This window comes from Gasterosteus aculeatus, chromosome 17 (assembly GCF_964276395.1).
Source record: "Gasterosteus aculeatus chromosome 17, fGasAcu3.hap1.1, whole genome shotgun sequence".
Taxonomy (NCBI): domain Eukaryota; kingdom Metazoa; phylum Chordata; class Actinopteri; order Perciformes; family Gasterosteidae; genus Gasterosteus; species Gasterosteus aculeatus.
The window spans coordinates 4,364,386-4,382,863 of record NC_135705.1 but is presented as its reverse complement, the minus strand read 5'-3'; the positions used below and the strand labels follow the sequence as shown (position 1 = coordinate 4,382,863).

The window sequence follows — 18,478 nt, the reverse complement described above, 5'->3', positions numbered from 1 at the left end:
TTCACACATCAGACACCCGAGTGACTACAGCCTCCTCCCTGCAGAACAGCTGGGGTTAAAGCAACATGCAGACAACAGAGGATGGCCTCAGGTTTGAGGGCGTAGAAATACAATTAAAGCTTAAAGGCATTCAACCACCTCTGGAACGCACACACGTTTTAATCATAAAATGGAAAGTCACAACATAAATCTACTGGTTTATGTCCTATGCCAGTGTGTCATGTAGGGCCGATATGCTGCATAAATAATATTACACTTTTGTGTGTGAATGAAAACAAGTGTCAGCCTTGTGAGGCGGGGGAATTAAAATCTAATAAAAAAATAAGATTACATTTATAAAAAGGTACCAGCAACGCCACCTAGTTGCGGAGTCTAGGTCTCCATAGAACAGGTTCTTGTTCACCAGAGGAAGAACAGCATGGATCACAAGACTTAAAAGCGTGGTTTAAAAGGAGGATTTTATTATTAACTAAAAACCCATAAATAACTACAATATTAAAAGTCCATTTGGAACAAGGTACTAAAAGGATTTAAGAATTCGACCAGCCACTGCTGCTGGTCGGTCTTGCCCTTTCTTCTTGTTGTTTCCGGTTCCGTTCCTTTCCTGGGTGAGGTGTCCAGTCCGTTTCGTTCCTCTCCCCGTTGCACCCTGCCTGCTCGTCCGTTGTCTGGCCGCCCTCTCGCTCGATTTCCCGTGGCTTCTCCTGCCCGTGGCTTCCTTCCTGTGGCTCCCCTGCGCCCTGGCCTTTTCCTGCTCTGGGGCCTTTATAGCAGCTGTGTTAATTGGAGAGGGGAGGTCCTTTCATTGTGTAATGTGGTTGGCCAGGGCTCTCTGTAATTGATTAGTCCCTCCAGGTGCATGTAATTTACTAAAAGGTGGGTTAATATGTAAAAAAAATGTAATCAAACAAACCATGCAAAAATGTAATAAAACAAACCACGCTAAAATGTAAAAACAAGCCATGCTAAAAGGTTATAAAACAAGCCACGCTAAAATGTAATAAAACAAGCCACGCTAAAATGTAAAAACAATAATTTACAGAAACCACAATGTCCCCCTGCTGACATCCCTCCACTCTTTAATGTTGGCAGTCCCTGCAACATGAATACCTAAATTTCCCTATAACGAGCAGGTGGCTGGCCGAGGTTAGTCCTGTTTGAGCGTCGTGGCGCTACTTCTGGTCCTTGCTCCTGCGCCGGGACCATCACTGGGGCTGGAGCAAACCCATAGAACGCTGTACCTTGGAGCCAGTGTGTCTCCGCTGCGGGCCCATTGGTCCGTGGGTTGGGGTCTATTGGAGGAGCTAAGCAGACTTTTAAAGCATTTCTATGTACAGTTCTTTCACGGCCCCCCTTCTCAGGTTTTATCCTATACACCAACCCTGTATTGCCCACTAGTTCAACAATAACAAATTGTTCAGGGTCCCACCAAGTACACAATTTTCCTTGACCTCGTCGATTTCTGTTGCGTACCCATACTCTCTCTCCGGGTAAGAGTGGCGTAGCTTTAGCCCTTTTGTCATAGTGTTGTTTGCTTTGGGAGGCTGCGTTATCCATTTTCTGTCTAGCTATACAATACGCTAGTGAAAGTCTCTGTTGGTGGTCTAGTATCCAACCACCAATGTCATGGCGTAGTTGCTGGGGACCGACACCAAGTCCCACATGCACAGGAAGCCTCAGATGCCTCCCAAACATAAGAAAGGAGGGAGTGTAGCTGGTTGCACTGTGTATTGTATTATTGTAAGCATGTACCAACTCAAGCAAGTATTCTGGCCAACGGTTTTGCTTCTCTGTTTCTAGAGAGCGGAGCATGTTTAACAAGGTCTGGTTGAAGCGTTCTGCCCCACCGTTTCCTGCAGGATGGTACGGCGTTGTGCGGCTTTTAGTTATACCATAAGTATCACAGAGCTGTTTCATCAATGCAGACTCAAAATTTGGTCCCCGGTCAGAATGGAACCGAGCTGGACAGCCAAAAGGCTGTATTACATGAGTCCACAGAGCTTTTACTGTTGTCTGAGCCGTTTGGTCATGTGTGGGGATGGCCCAAGAGTAGCGTGTAAATAAATCCGTGGCCACAAGGATGTTTTGAATACGGTCTGTTGGCCGACCTAAGGACAAGAAGTCTAGCCCCACAACCTCAAGAGGGTATGACACAGCTATCGGATTAAGAGGGGCCCTAGGCTCTACTCTTTTCCTCTGGAGGCTGCAGGTAACACAACCCAAATGGAAATGGCGTACCTCTTGCTCCATGTCAGGCCAATAGAAATGCTGTCGTATCCGGGCCAGGGTCCGATCCACACCAGCATGGGCAGCAGCTTCATGGACCTTTTTCCAGACCTCTTCGCACCTTGAGCTTGGACACACCACCTGGAAGCATACTTCATGGGTATGCTGATCGGTAACCTTACGGCACAACACTTTGTTTTCAACTTGAAGTCTTTTCCGCTGTTGCAACAATCTCTGTGCTCTACAGGACAAGGCTCGGCGTTCTGGTCCCGTCGGTAGAGTCTGGTTTTCTACATACCTCTTAGCCACTTGTATGTCAGGATCACTGGCTTGTGCATCTTCCCATTCACTGCTAGCCCACTCACTGTCCTCACTTCTAGGGTTTAGCTCGATGGCTGCCGTGGTCACGCCTGTTCCTGTCTCACACTCCTGGTCTGCAACCCTGGCAGGGATGGGGTCAACTGGAAACCTGGACAGAGCATCTGCATTAGCATTGCTTTTACCTGGGCGGTACTTGACGTCGTAGTTGAAAGAAGCCAGCTGAGCGACCCAGCGTTGTTCCACAGCACCCAGGCGAGCCGTCTGCAGGTGAGCAACAGGGTTATTGTCGGTATATACTGTGAACTGCGTTCCAGTCAGGTAGTCTCTGAATTTCTCAGTCACCGCCCACTTTAGAGCCAGAAGCTCTAGTTTAAACGAACTGTAGTTAGCATCATTCTTCTCGGTTGGATGTAGACTTCGGCTGGCGTACGCTATTACACGTTCCCTTCCCTCCTGGGCTTGGGCTAACACTGCTCCCAACCCCTGGTTGCTTGCGTCGGTGTAGACAATGAAAGGAAGTGTGTAGTCAGCATATGCCAGAACAGGGGTTTGTGTCAAAGCCCTCTTTAGGGCATCGAAAGCTGCTTGACACTCAGAGGACCATTGCACTCTTCGAGTCTCAGACTTTTTATTTGCTGGAATGCCTGTCAACAAGTTGTTCAGGGGACGTGCAATTTTGGCAAATCCAGATACAAAGCGTCTGTAGTATCCAGCTAACCCTAGGAAGGCCCTCACTTGCCTTATCGTGGACGGGACAGGCCAGTTTGATACAGACGAGATTTTATCGGGGTCAGGTCTTACCCCAGAATGATCCACCACATGGCCCAAAAACTTTACTTCTTGTTGGAGAAGTTTACACTTGTCCAATCGCAGTTTCAGGCCATGCCGCAACAATCTTTGGATCACCTCATCCAAATGCTGTAGGTGAGAGGAAAAATCAGGTGAGTATATTATGATGTCGTCCAAATACACCAATAGGGACTCCGCCATTTGGCCACTTAAACACTGTTGCATTAGGCGCTGAAATGTTGCTGGTGCATTACAGAGGCCAAAAGGCATGCGCTCAAACTCAAATAGTCCAAGTGGGGTTGTAAAGGCAGTTTTCTCTCGGTCTTGGGGGTCCATCTCAACCTGCCAATAGCCACTAGCCAGGTCAAGGGTAGAAAACCACTCAGCTCGGGTCAGGTTTTTTAGAGTCTCTTCGATTCTTGGAAGGGGAAAGGCATCTTTATGGGTTACGGCATTGAGTTTCCTATAGTCGACACAGAACCTCCAGTTACCGTCCTTCTTCTTCACCAGAACTATGGGCGCAGCCCATGGGCTACAACTTTCTCTGATTACCCCCTTCTCAAGCATTTCTACAAGTAGGCCCTTCATTTCCTTATACATCAGAGGCGGAAGAGGTCGGTACCTTTCTCTGATGGGCGCTGCATCACCCGTATGGATACGGTGTTGTACCAGGTCTGTCCGACCAAAGTCTTCATCATGGTTAGCAAACGCGTCCTTCCACTTGAGCAGCAGGGTGCATAGCTCCTCCTGTTGCTGTTTAGAGAGATCAGGTCGGTTAGTCAGGTTCTTTACCTCTTCAGGCAGCTCCTGTCCCTTGTGGTTGCCTGTTGCATCTACCAAAGCCACTTCAACAACGCAATTGTCTTTCAGAGATAGGGTAAGGTCACAAGATCCACGCACATCAGCTTCATCAACGTGGTACAGCTTACCCAATTTCTGGTTCCGCCCTATTGACAAGGTGTAGGGATATGGGTTACAGACACGAACAGGGATTCTCCCATTTCTTACCACTGCTAGTGTCCTAGCTACGCCAACATTGTTGGTTTCAGGTAGTGCTTCCATCAGGGCACAGTAGTCTGTTCCTCGCGGGCCCATCCGAGCACGGCCCCACACCAGCAGCTCACTCTTTGGTGGGACTCGGATATTTTGGCGAGTAGCTGGCCGCACGTTTCCCAAGAATCCGTCTTCTGTCATGGTGGCCTCGATACGTTGACAGGTAGCAAAAGCATCCCGCCAAACTCTCTGGTTCTTCAGCTGCTGTGGAGTGGAAACTGGCCTTCCAGGTCGTTGAAAGAGTATTTCCCAGCAGGCGGTCACAACATTCATACCTATGAGGAGCGGGTGGGTGCAGTGTTTATCTTTAATAATCACGACTCCTCGTCCAGGTATTTTGATGCCTTCCACTTCCAGATCAAACACTGCGTAGCTAGTGTATGGGATCTCCAGGCCGTTGGCTGCCCTTAACTGGAAAACTACAGGGGTCTTCCCAAGCTTAGCTTTGGAAAAATGCTGCTCAAATAAACTCTGCTGCATTAATGTAACCTGAGACCCCGTATCCAACAGTCCTTGCAACTCAACCCCTTCAATCGTTACTCCTATAGTTGGGCATTGCCCAATAAAGGCTTCCGTGGCCCTTGAGTCGTGTAGTGCATCAGCAACCCCTGCCCCTTGGACCTCAGCAGCAGGGACAGCTAGTTTAAAGCCACCCGGGAAGCAGGCCTCCTACAATACCTGGCTATATGTCCCGCTTGTCTACATTGGCGACAGATTGGCCTACCTTGTTCATCCCAGTCGTTAACACCGGACGCCGGTCGCGACCGCTCACTATGTTGTGTCAGGGGCTGTGGGGGAGCATTGACTGGTTGAAGTAGTGGTTTAATTTCCTTTATTAATTCTTGGGTGAGTCCTTGCATCTGGGATTTCACATCTTCCATGATCTCTCGCTTCAGCGTGTCTCTCCAACTTTCCTTCTGTAACAAAGCAGGGGAGGCATGAGAGTCGTTCACAGAAAAGCATGTTACCTCCGGCTGTGTGTATCCGTGTTCTGAGTCCAGCAGTAGTGCTTCTTGTCGAAGTGCAGCAAAGTCTTCGTCTGGGTTACGGCGCGCATACACCTTCAGCGCCTGAGCCATTGGGCCTTCGTTTAGCCCAAGCAACAACTGGTCTCGTAGCACCGTGTCAGAGGGGGCGTTGCTTGGATCATTCCGCCGCAACATGCAAAACAGCTCTCTCAACCGTAATATGAACGAGGGTACAGACTCTCCAGGTTTCTGTTTACAACCGAAGAACTTTGATCTTAAAACCGGGGTTGGGGTTCTATCGCCATAGAGAGTGTCTAGGTAGAGAAAAATCTTCCTACCCTGGTCTCGCTCACTGTCTTCAAGGACGCTGACCTGGCGTTTAGCCTCACCTGCTAAGGCTCCCAACACAATAGCTGCCTTCCCAGCTTCTGTTAATTCTTGGGAACTTAGCAGTCCTTGAATCTGTTCCTTCCAATCACTGTATTTTACATCTTCACCGGGCCCTTTAAATTTAGGCAGCCACGGGGCACCAGGAAACACAGGCATCATCATCTTCAAAGTCTTTTTTGTCTTAAATCACCGCAGCTGTTCTCCAATCCGGTCCTGCCAGCGACGCCAGAAAAGTTCCCTTGTCAGCCTTGTGAGGCGGGGGAATTAAAATCTAATAAAAAAATAAGATTACATTTATAAAAAGGTACCAGCAACGCCACCTAGTTGCGGAGTCTAGGTCTCCATAGAACAGGTTCTTGTTCACCAGAGGAAGAACAGCATGGATCACAAGACTTAAAAGCGTGGTTTAAAAGGAGGATTTTATTATTAACTAAAAACCCATAAATAACTACAATATTAAAAGTCCATTTGGAACAAGGTACTAAAAGGATTTAAGAATTCGACCAGCCACTGCTGCTGGTCGGTCTTGCCCTTTCTTCTTGTTGTTTCCGGTTCCGTTCCTTTCCTGGGTGAGGTGTCCAGTCCGTTTCGTTCCTCTCCCCGTTGCACCCTGCCTGCTCGTCCGTTGTCTGGCCGCCCTCTCGCTCGATTTCCCGTGGCTTCTCCTGCCCGTGGCTTCCTTCCTGTGGCTCCCCTGCGCCCTGGCCTTTTCCTGCTCTGGGGCCTTTATAGCAGCTGTGTTAATTGGAGAGGGGAGGTCCTTTCATTGTGTAATGTGGTTGGCCAGGGCTCTCTGTAATTGATTAGTCCCTCCAGGTGCATGTAATTTACTAAAAGGTGGGTTAATATGTAAAAAAAATGTAATCAAACAAACCATGCAAAAATGTAATAAAACAAACCACGCTAAAATGTAAAAACAAGCCATGCTAAAAGGTTATAAAACAAGCCACGCTAAAATGTAATAAAACAAGCCACGCTAAAATGTAAAAACAATAATTTACAGAAACCACAATGTCCCCCTGCTGACACAAGGGTGTGTGTTATTGCTTTTGAGTTTGGTAAGACGGAGAGTGTCATTAATTCTCCTTTTGTTTTAGAATGATTCATGTTAAAGCCAGAATGTGTTGTTATTGTTCATGTATACAAAAGACGACAATTTCACTCTGGTGAGAAAATGAGGAGGAAACAAAACTCAAAAGGGACTTTGTTGCCCTGAGTCGTCGATTGGAGGAGTCCTTGCCTCGTTTCCTAAAAGGCTTCTTCATCAAACAATCGCTGTGATGACGAAACATGCACGGCCATAAATACTTTATCCATAGGTACTTTATCTATACTTCATCCCTAGGTACTTTATCTCTAGGTACTTCATCCCTAGGTACTTCATCTCTAGGTACTTAATCCCTAGGTACTTCATCTCTAGGTACTTCATCTCTAGGTACTTCATCTCTAGGTACTTCATCTCTAGGTACTTCATCCCTAGGTACTTCATCTCTAGGTACTTCATCCCTAGGTACTTCATCTCTAGGTACTTCATCCCTAGGTACTTGGAAACCAGAAGTATTTGCTGTGTGAAAAACTTGAGCACTAGACTGTGTTCCCACAGTGTCAGATTAATTTATTTTTACTTAACATAACATATTATTTTCTTCTCCAGGCTAATCTGTGTGCTTTGTGAGTGTGTGTGTGTGTGTGTGTGTGTGTGTGTGTGTGTGTGTGTGTGTGTGTGTGTGTGTGTGCGTGTTTTAGATTAGATGAAAATCAAAATATTTTTAGATTAGTTTAATTGGTAATGGCCCTCTTTGGAAAAAATGTCATCTTTGAGGTGCAGAAAATCATTTTTAGATAAGACTGGAGAGAGAAAAGATGATGTTAAAGATAATGTAAAAAAAATAAACTCAACCAAAAGAAGAAAAACAAATACTTACTAAACAACGATGAAAAGGGCCTTTGCTCAAAATCTCGATTATTTTGAACTACTGCTGTTACGGAGGAATGATTTTATGCACCAGGGACACATGCAACCTACATGCAAATGGTTTTACATTATTCTGGGCAATGAAAAAAACATTTTTAAACGTTTTCGTGTGTGAAAACATGTTAAACAAACGATACAACATGAAGAAACACTGCATGGGACCGTTTTAACGGGAAGATGATGGGACAGATTAAGTTGAAACTGTAGGTATACTAACACCCTTACATTTCATAAAAGAACATCAAACATGATAGAAAGTCCTCTGCTAGAGATATAAGAGAGGAAAAAACAATCCAGATGAAGGGAGAGCCCCTGCAGCGTTAATGACCGGAAGTCTGGACAACGGATATCTGACAGCACAGAATGTCTGACACAAGGGAAGGAGGCTTGTAAACAAAGGATCAAAAGAAAACTTCTGTGATCGAGTTATTTATCAGGAAACCCTTTTAGAGTTGTGGCTTCCGATCCTTTCGCTCTTTGTGGCGCTCATTGTTGTGTATGACCGTGTGTATCTTAAAAGCTGCGGGAACACGTTAACCTGTGTTCTGACGTGCAACAAAACTTTCAAAGTCTCAAATGCTCGGCTCCTCGGCTCCTCGGCTACCTGGTGATGTTCCACAGCAGAAAATGTCTCCATCCTAACAAACATAAAGCCGGGCAGCGTTGAGGCGAGTGCGTGTTTCAGCTGGAAGGGCAATAAATGCCTTTAGAAACACGGCAGCGGATGTGAGCTCTCTTGTCACTGCAGCCACTGACCGAAACAGACATTTTCGTATTTGTTTGTGCCATTACACTGACCCCTAATGACCCCCGTTCTTTGTCCTGTTTCACCAAACCAGGATCTACGCAACTTTCGTCTGCACCAACCATGCTGGGGCAAAAGGTAACGGCCGCTGACTGCCGACCTGTGAGTTCTTTGGGCCAAGGTGCAATTACATTTAGTACATGGGAAGGTGGAGGCAGTGCAACGTTCATCGGGTTCCTGGTTACACTAAAGTGTGTGGTTGTTTTTTTAATATAACCAACCATAAGGGACCTGCTCTTAATTTATGGCAGGTAGAATATATTTAATAATATCTGAGCAATAGAGGAGGTACGTGCAGTGCACTTGATGTGACGGGGATTACAGCACCAAGCATTGCTGTTGAAATCAGGTCAGCTCCGGTATTGAACAAAGAACACTGGTGGAGTTTGAGGACTGTGAATGTCCTCTTGTGATTGAGAACGTATGCCAGTAAACGCAGCTTATTATACTCTATAGGCGCTGTGTTTCACAAAGCTGACCTGGTCAGTTTTAATCCTGCTGACGATGCGACTAGTTTAGTGCTAACCACCGATCTGCACACTGAACCAGCACTCAGAACAACGAGATGGAAATTCTAATACATGTAATGTAAAAAATATTCATATTTATTTCAAAAGCAGGAGGATGATTCTTCAACTTTCTCGGCTTCAGTCATCACTCTCCAACGTGCCCACAACAGCGATATACCAATTAATTAACTACATCAGTAGTTAAGGTCACCACCACCTCCCTCACTATTGATCTGAGTGTGCTTTATTCTAATACTATAGCAACCGGTTGGCTAACTTGAAGAAATACGATTTAGTGCACAGCATGCTAGCTAAATGTTATTATTCTCAGTATGTGGAGATATGAAGCATTTAGCATGTTGGCATGCTTTCTTTTTGTTGTTGTTGCAAAGTGTAAAGAGCTGTTAAAGCTGATACATCACTCAGGTCCAAAAATGAGAAGTTAGAGATTTGGGGAAAAGCTGCATTTTTAATTACGCAATGTTGGTTGGGAGTTGCAGATTCCATGAATACATGCCTCTATGTAAGTGTGAGTTTGAGTGATTGCACATATGTCATTCCCAAATTCTATTACCATTCTTCACACTCTGCAGTTGTGAATACAGCCCAGGAAGGAACACTCATCTGGAGGTGCCGCTCCACGGCCTCCTCTATTCGAGGAGCAGTTCAAGCACCTTGGAACGCAATAAAACATGCAACAAAGAGAAATGTTTCTACGGAGTCAAGAGTTTAGAGGGCAGATTCAATAATCTGTGTACCAAAGCCTTTCCTTTCCCAAGCCCTCGTCCACTCATTTATAGCACCTGGGGGAGTTGTGGGAGAAAGGCCTAAAGACTGAAAGGTTCCGAAAGCTTTCATTCAGGTGGATGAGGTTAACAATGTCTGTTGTTTGGTTGAAACGTGTTTCTTACAGGCGCCATATTTGTTAGAATATCGCTGATAAATCAACTGATGCAGGAAATCAGTGTCTCAGAAAGCACGTTATCTCGTGGAGCGCAGACACTATTCGATATCCTCTCAGGCCACACGCGCTGTTCTCTTAGCTGGCCTGTGTGCATGACAGAGGGGTGGAGGAAGTATCGCGGGGGCACGGCACTAAGCCTCCCACTGCCAATAAGAACGTGACTGACCTCAACATTTAGCAACATAGTGTCCAGATCGTCCAGGCTGCTTGATCCGGGCGCCGAAACAAACTCAACCTTTCCAGCTTCCCTCAGCAAGTCACGTTTGGGCGAGGTTTGGGATCGAGGTGCCGCCGGGGACTTTTGGGCTGTCACAGCGGATATAGACCCACGGACGGCGGCTGGAGTATCTGTGAAACATATGCAGCGGTTATTTTTCATTTCATACATATTCAGAGAGGCTCAGTCCCATTCGATGACGTCCGCGGCGTCTTAACGTGTCTCCGAGACAGAGCTCATCGGGCCCAGCTGGAGAGCTCCTGCCAAGGTAAGACACTTGACAGACAGACACTATGGAGTTTGAACGTATTACGTCTCTTGAGAGTAATTGCCTGGGTAAATAAGCCATTTTCAGTTGGATATCAGTTAGCATATGTTGTTTTGTCAGTGTTCCAACAATACAGTTCCCAAAATGAGTGTGCGATTTCCCAGAGCAAATATCTAACACGCTTCCCTCATCTATAATTAATCAGAGAAATTCACCAAGTCTAATAAGCCGTATTAGGAACCTGGGGTCATGAAAGACCCCGAGTCTGGCTGCAAGGAGAATGAATGAAAAATGTTTTCGCTAGAAGCATAAACACCAAACCAAATATGTAAAATGACACATCTATTCAACTGTATTGTGTTGTGTTTCTATTCGGCCGTAACATCTATTCTGACTGCTTAATTCAGTCTAATACACTATCAATGCAAACAAGAATTACATCTGAGTAAATCGAGATGGTGTGGGGAAGTTGGGGCCTTGAATGCACCGCATGCATGATGTTTCTGTCCGTTGCTTGACGCGGCTGTACACCAGCTAATGATGGTCCTCAAGCCAAGCAACAGGGTGCCAGCACCGGGTGTTGAACAGTGACCCGTGTTAGTCGCCTAATTTGAAGGAACATTGTTTGTCTTTTCAGTAACACCAGCTTTTCCGTCTCTATCGGCCTCCACTGAGCCGACCCTGCTTTGTCAAGTGGCACTTTGGCTGATTATTTTAGATCTTTACAATGCGATGGGGGTTAGCGTTGAGGCTCGGCCCATTTCTCTACTTATTTCATTCTCCGATACCTGGCTTAAATGAATCAACCCTGCAATTTTCACTCAATTATTTGATGCCTTTCTCTCCATTTTGGAGCCAAGCAATCAATCCTTAGTGTGAAATTATCCGGTTTATTCATTACTCCTGCGGTTTTGATGCTTTATCTGAAGTCCTGTCGGTCTCAACTCCCTCCTCTATTCATCACCTGAAGTCAACCACTGAATTTTTCATTTTTTAGAATTGCAGCTCTGCTGTCAGTAAAAAACATTTTCCAATTCTTTTCTATTTGGAAGGCCGCCGTGAATGTGTGTTGAACATTTCCAGACAATGAAAGTCTTGCACCTGACCTTTGATGTGCATGTGGAGACCCTCCATTTCCAGAGTGGGACACGTGACAGGTGTGAACAGAGGCAACATCCATGAACCCTCTTCATAAACTCATATGTATTTCTTAATGTTGTCTTAGGACAGTCGTTTTTATGCTAAGCTAGGCGAGCAACCCAGGCAAGTACTTGACACACTGACAGCAACCTTCTCCGAGCAGATTTCAGCACAGTTCACCGCTTCGCCTGGAAGCTTCTAGTGCAGTTAGTACTTGTTGTCTTTCAAATCTGGAGGCTGCGACATTATTATGTTACGTCAACTGTCCGAATAATTTAACTCCTCATGGGTGATGGCGTTGAAGTAAAACCCTGGAACATTTTTAATGTCATTTATTACACTCAATTGACTGCCATCTAATTATTCTAAGATCTGGTATGAATACATAAAAGACTTATTTCACCTCCATTAGCAATTGCATGTGTAGAATACGGCGGGGGCCACATTTACAGCTGCAAAGCAGCGGCTAGAAATCCCTGCGCAATAAAAAGAGTTCTTCGGCACATTAAATATTCACTACTCGCTGCACACAACTGGCTTACCCAATACGTTTTCAGGGCACCGAACCAGTTCATCAACCAAATCAAGTCCTCCTCGGCGGAGGAACCCTATATCATCACCCACTCCTTAGCGTAGCCCTCAGCTATTCAACGGCGCGAATTCATCCAGGGTCCAAGGTTGTGATCGATGTTTTCTCTGCGTAGTCTCCCCTGTGTAAACGATACAGTAAGTTGTTTGACTCTTCGAATGCTCTCTTATTCATCACCTCTTAAGTGAGACTGTGGGACCGCAGCGGGTGGGAGCTCAGTAAATACATGCATGGAACAACTCAAAGCCAAGCGAGGCCTTAAACAGCCTCCTTAATCTTAAACTCTCTTATCGAGGTGAAAAAATATAATGAGACAAATCTGATCCCTCTCCAAAAACGCATGAAAGGCAGCAGCAAAGCATACGTACTTAGATGTGATTATAGGTCCGTAGAGTGTTGTTTTGCACATGTTGAGGGTGGATTTATGAAGTAAAACAAGTTTAGTTTGTTCAGTAAGTGCTGAGGATGATGCACTCAGGTCAGTTGGAATGAGGCAGATAAAAAAGATCAAACATAGACAAAAGTCGGCTTGGATGTTTTTTACATGGGAGGTGAAATATTTTTAAAGGAGGCCAAACAACGTGACATGCGGGGGCTGAGAAGATCAAAATGTACCTACAATTGAAGAATCTAAGGCTGGACACAGTTACACTTCTACGCAGAAAGAATTTTGTGATTCTTGGCAGTGATCTCATTTCGTTGTCTCTTCTCCTCAGCTTTGACCGCAGCAACGCTGAAGTGCTTTGTATCATTGTATCGTCATCATCAGATTTGTACAATCAGGAATCAGATAACATTTGAAAACATAAGAAAAAACTTCAACAACAGTTAAACGTGTACGTTGTACTTGTACGACGTCATTAAACCACAACATGCACATCTTATAACTCTTTAAAGATTTAGGGGGAAATAACTTGAGTGAGGATTTGTTGAACTTTGAAAATAGTTCAAGTGGGCACCACAGACTACAGCTGCGATACTTTTCTTCCAGCGTGGAAAAGGTCACGGTCAGGGTCCGTCGGCACGTAGGAGTCACCCAAAAAGAGCTCTGGTTATACAAGCAAACAACAGTACTAACAAACCGTCGCTACCGATGGTACCTCGGCTTTTAATGACAGTGAATCGCAGAAAGGTACACGTTAAACCCACTGGGTCAAAGAACCTTTAGCATTTTAACATCAGACAGACTTGTGGCTTTTAGTAGGGCAGTGGGTTAGTAGTCTTAGTATAAAAAGGCTTGAGCTTGCTTATTTGTGGGATAGTTATTGTTGTTTCCCAAACGTCAAGGCCACAAAGCCTTTAACCGAAGTTATGTCCTTGGCTGTTTTGTTTTCTCCTGAACAGATCCTCCGATCTGTTAAAACGTGTTGAAAGTGAAGAAGAGCTTTGTGCGCGTAAATGGCGCCCGCCGTCGGTGGTCCTCAAGGCTACACGCCACCCGAGGGTGGCTGGGGATGGATGGTGGTGCTCGGGGCGTTCATCTCTATTGGCTTCTCCTACGCCTTCCCCAAGTCCATCACCGTCTTCTTCAAAGAGATTGAGACGATCTTCGATGTGACCAGCAGCCAGGTGTCCTGGATCTCTTCCATCATGTTGGCGTGCATGTACGGCGGAGGTGAGCTACGACCCAAAAAGCAACCTGTCAAACATTGCTTAACACTTGACATTGGGCAGGTGGAGGTGATTTATAGATGGAGTCAGCCTCTGGCTCTTTGCACAACTTGTAAAAGATTTACCTCTGGAGTGTTGAAAGAAGAATGATCCATTGCTCAAATACAAACTTGCTTTGTAGCCCTTCAGCCTCAGTCTGTCCACAAAGAGGTTCTCAAAATTAAAAAAATCTAACATGTCATACTGAGATAGCTCAACACTGTAACTCCTGTATAGAACGTTTGTTGGCAAAAGTGCAACGTGTCTCTGGAACCACTTATTGTTTTTCCCACTGGAGGTCTGGTTGTGTTCCTGCACTGATGAGGGGAACTGTCAGGTGACTGACACCCTCTATTCATGTTGATATTCAACACGGAGGGAACCGACTTCAAAGGATTCCCTCTCGTCCCTCAAGACACTGAAATCAAACCATTGCACTTCTCCTCTCTCGTGATCAACAGGGGACGAAATGATGACTTGGGCATCTTTTTTAATCTTAGGGAAGTCTCTAGAAAGTTGCTTTAGTGTGCCAAATTGATGCAAAGTGGAAAGTATTACACCTTATGAAACTACTTTATATCAGTTTTTCTCTAAAATATTTACAAGATCTGCAAGCAATACAAGACAAGTGGAAATGGTATTTTACTAGCAGCATTGCATCATTTTGAACATATTGCCCTTTCTTTTTCTTTTGCTATGTGACAAAATCCAGGGAAAGTTGCAGGTTACAGTATTGCAAGTCGAAGGCGAACAAAACTTATTGGAGATAAGCCCACATGGAACTACGCCAAAAACAATAAATTATTGATCGGGGGATTAAAGATCACAAAGTTGCGCTGTGAGGTCGATTGTTCTTCATTTGTTTGATCATCTTCCAGTCTGTGATGTTCAATGGGAATATTTATCAGCTTGGGTGAGTTTACTTACTTTCAAAGGCGGTAAAAGTGAGATATGCACCCATTCTGACCAGTTATGAGTGACGCTGGAATAGACATGCAAATTCAGGTTTCACGTTGTTAATTAATTCAAATGTTTAGATGTAAATATACACGGATGAAAGCAAGCTATGCATGGTAATTGAAAGTTAAGTGGTGAAATGTTTGTCCATGCGGTGAGCAGATGACAGCCGAGCCCGTTATCGTACGTTAAACATTCTGTGCACATCAGCAGGAGAAGTTCATTAACAACCTACAGTCGCGCACCTCTCTACTCCTTCAATGTTTGATTCATTACATTCATAATATTCTACATTGGTTCGTCTCCCACCTTTTTATCCCGAGCAACTCTGCCCTGCAGGGCGGAAGGAAAGAACTCATTGTTAGAGTGCAGACTGGCTGCATTACAATTTAAAAACCTTTTGTCTTGCACCGTGCTGGCAAATGAGTCTGGACAACCTCTAAACAAAAACTGTCAGTTTCTATTTGGGTTCATTGGGAAGTGCGGGGATTTGGCAGGAAGGCAGAAGTGTCTTCCGTGTGGGTCCTCATACTCATTTAGGCCGCTTGTTATCAGCCCAGGATGGAGATGGTGTTTTGCGACATGAACCCGCCGCACATTTTATTCATTTGTTCACAAGTCATATATATTTTCCTGAATTGAAGTTGAATTAATGGTGCATGCATATTAAAAACTTGATTTACTGTTTCCTTATTCCATCACTTTTTTTTCAAACTAATGCACTAGGTGATACCTCATAAGAAACCCTTCCCCACACATACATGCACACTTTCCTTCACCCCCCCAAATAGAACTAACACACACACAGACACTTATACACTCAGCCACTCATCTAAACTGAGGTTCTCCCAATAATCATTTCAAATGGGTTTAGAGGCCATTTAGGAAGAATCCACCAACAAATTATTCCTCAGTCAATTTTTATGAATCTCTGAAACAAATAAATGCTTATTTCATTAGCGGCGTCATGGTTTTTCTGACACATCGCATTATTTATGGCACTTGAACACATCTGCTGCAGTGCAGCACTGACAAAAATGATTGCAGAAGTTCTTTGAGTTTTATGAGCTTCAGCTTTGGCACTAGAGCCCTCTGGTGGTTGAAATAAATACAGTTCAGTGTTTAATATCAGTGCTTTTGCTTTTCAGGTCCAATCAGCAGCATCCTGGTGAACAAATATGGTAGTCGTCCTGTGATGATAGCGGGAGGATGCCTGTCTGGATCGGGCCTCATTGCTGCCTCTTTCTGCAATTCTGTTCATGCACTGTACATTTGCATTGGTGTGGTGGGAGGTACCTAATTTAACTTTCTATATTTATAGGTTTGGTCACAAGTCACATTATTTCTTTCTTTTTATATATATATATATATATATATATATAGTTTTTTTTTTACTGCACACTGTTGCCATCTAGTGTTTTTCAAAAGTAAAAACCCCCAAACTGTTTAAACTGCTCAAATCCATTTAATTTCAACTTATATTTACAGACGTCAAATACACTTACTTTTTTATTGATCATTTTAGGTTTGGGATTGGCTTTCAACCTGAACCCTGCCCTCACCATGATTGGAAAGTACTTCTACAACAAGCGGCCCATTGCTAATGGAATCGCTATGGCCGGCAGCCCCGTCTTCTTGTCCACCATGGCTCCCATAAACACTTGGCTTTTTGAAAAGTTCGGCTGGAGAGGAAGTTTCTTGATCCTGGGCGGCCTGCTGTTCAATTGCTGCGTCGCTGGTTCCCTAATGCGGCCCATAGGACCAAAACCCAAACCCGCAGAGAGGAGCACGGAGAGGAGGACGGCAGCGCAGCTCATCAACAGCTTCATCGACCTCTCTCTGTTCAAGCACCGCGGCTTTGTCCTCTACATCACTGGCAATATCGTCATGTTTTTTGGTCTCTTTGCGCCGCTGGTGTTCCTCAGTAATTTTGCCAAAAGTAAAGACATCCCAAAAGACAAGGCGGCTTTCTTACTGTCTGTGCTGGCTATTGTGGACATGGTTGCCCGGCCCTCAATGGGCATGGTGGCTAACACCAAGTGGGTCCGGCCTAGAATACAGTACTTCTTCGCGGCCTCGGTGCTGTACAACGGTGTTTGCCACGTTCTGGCACCATTATCGGTCGACTACAAAGGCTTCGTGATTTATGCCATGTTCTTCGGGTTCGCTTTCGGCTGGCTGAGCTCAGTGCTGTTTGAGACCCTGATGGACCTGGTGGGCACCCAGCGCTTCTCCAGCGCCGTCGGGCTGGTCACCATTGTGGAGTGTGGCCCCGTGTTGTTAGGACCCCCTCTGCTTGGTGAGTACATTTGAACATCGAAGTTCACCGTCACCAATTGTTATCCATTTCTGCGTCTGAGCGGTGGATCATCCGAGGTGGCTCTTTTCTCTTCACAGGAAGGTTCAAAGACGTGTATCATGATTACAAGTACACGTACCAGGGCTGCGGCATACTCCTCATCATCTCCAGTGTCATCCTGTTTGCGGGGATGGGGCTCAACTATCGCCTGCTGGCCAAGGAGAAAAAAGAGGAGGAAAGTAAGGCCAGAGTGGGAAGTAGAGAGCAAAGGTCCTACAGGGACTTTGCTACCAAGAAGGTGGCCGAGGCGGGGAGCACAGAAGACACTGTCTGATATTCTGCTCCAAGTTAATTGACATTTTTGTTTAATTAAATATTTTCAGCGAGGCATTTATAAGAAAAAAAACGTATTTTCAGCCCTCTTCTGTTTTACAATGAATTTTTGAAGACCACCGGCGAAAGCCTGTTCTGAAATTTCCTGTAAAACATTTACACACCTATTAAAGCCCTTTAAGTCCAATGAAAGAACCACATGAAATACCTCTGATGGTGGAACTGTTGTATATGTTGGAAAGACTATCTAGGTTTGCGTTTTATGTCACTTATACTGATGATTAATCTCAGATGTTATTACTATAACTTACCTGCAGCACACAATTTTTGGTATTTTAACCTTCTAAAATGTACCTCAGGTTATTACATTTTATATTAAGAGATATGCAAAGTTCAGTATTCAATTAAACGTGTTAAAGAAATTGCTACGTGCATGATTATAGTATTCACCTCATCAAGCTTGCCGCACTGTCAAAGACATTTAGAAAAGAACTAGACCGTGTGTGGTGTAAAGAGGTTTGAAAACATCTGCGCCTCTTTCCCTAAACATATTTTCATAACAATTCTCTATTTCTCTTTCAAATGTGTGTTGTTTGGTTCATTTGTGATGATGAATGATGGGAATTATTTGTAATTGTGGGCAATAAACCTCTTTCTATCACTTTATGTATTTGCATTATTTCAAATGTGCCACCGACTGCAAGTACATGAACAGGAAAGAAAGTCAGATGAATGTCATTCAACATTACATTACATTACATGTTGTTTGGCATGGCTTATGCTTTTATCCAAAGCGACTTAAAAATAAGTTCATTTCAACCATAAGGATACAAACCCAGAAGAACAAGAAAGCGCAATTTCATCAAATAAGCCAATTTACAACTTGCTATAGATAAGATACATTGTAAGTACAATTTTAGTGCTACAATTTGTTCAGTGTTTTTTAGACATGAAACAAAGGTAGTCTGTATTCAATGTTTCTCGTCCTTTTTACTATGGTTCTTGTAACACACATAGCATTATGC

The 18,478-nt window shown here is 44.5% G+C and overlaps 1 protein-coding gene and 1 long non-coding RNA gene across 2 annotated transcripts; one reads left to right on the top strand and one right to left on the bottom strand.

Moving 5' to 3' along the window:
• Window positions 1-441: 441 nt before the first annotated feature.
• LOC144388883 (uncharacterized) lies at window positions 442-6,776 on the bottom strand. The gene is made up of 2 exons (XR_013453140.1): window positions 3,959-6,776; window positions 442-3,465 (listed from the first exon to the last, which is right to left on the bottom strand). It is a non-coding gene; the product is annotated as an uncharacterized LOC144388883 (long non-coding RNA).
• A 3,387-nt stretch (window positions 6,777-10,163) lies between these two features.
• On the top strand, window positions 10,164-18,119 carry LOC120835841 (monocarboxylate transporter 1). Its single transcript, XM_040205108.2, has 5 exons — window positions 10,164-10,485; window positions 13,559-13,829; window positions 15,970-16,113; window positions 16,347-17,120; window positions 17,219-18,119. Exons 2-5 carry the CDS (start codon window positions 13,613-13,615, stop codon window positions 17,452-17,454), a joined length of 1,371 nt encoding a protein of 456 aa, XP_040061042.1. The 5' UTR covers window positions 10,164-10,485; window positions 13,559-13,612; the 3' UTR covers window positions 17,455-18,119.
• The last annotated feature ends 359 nt before the right edge of the window (window positions 18,120-18,478 follow it).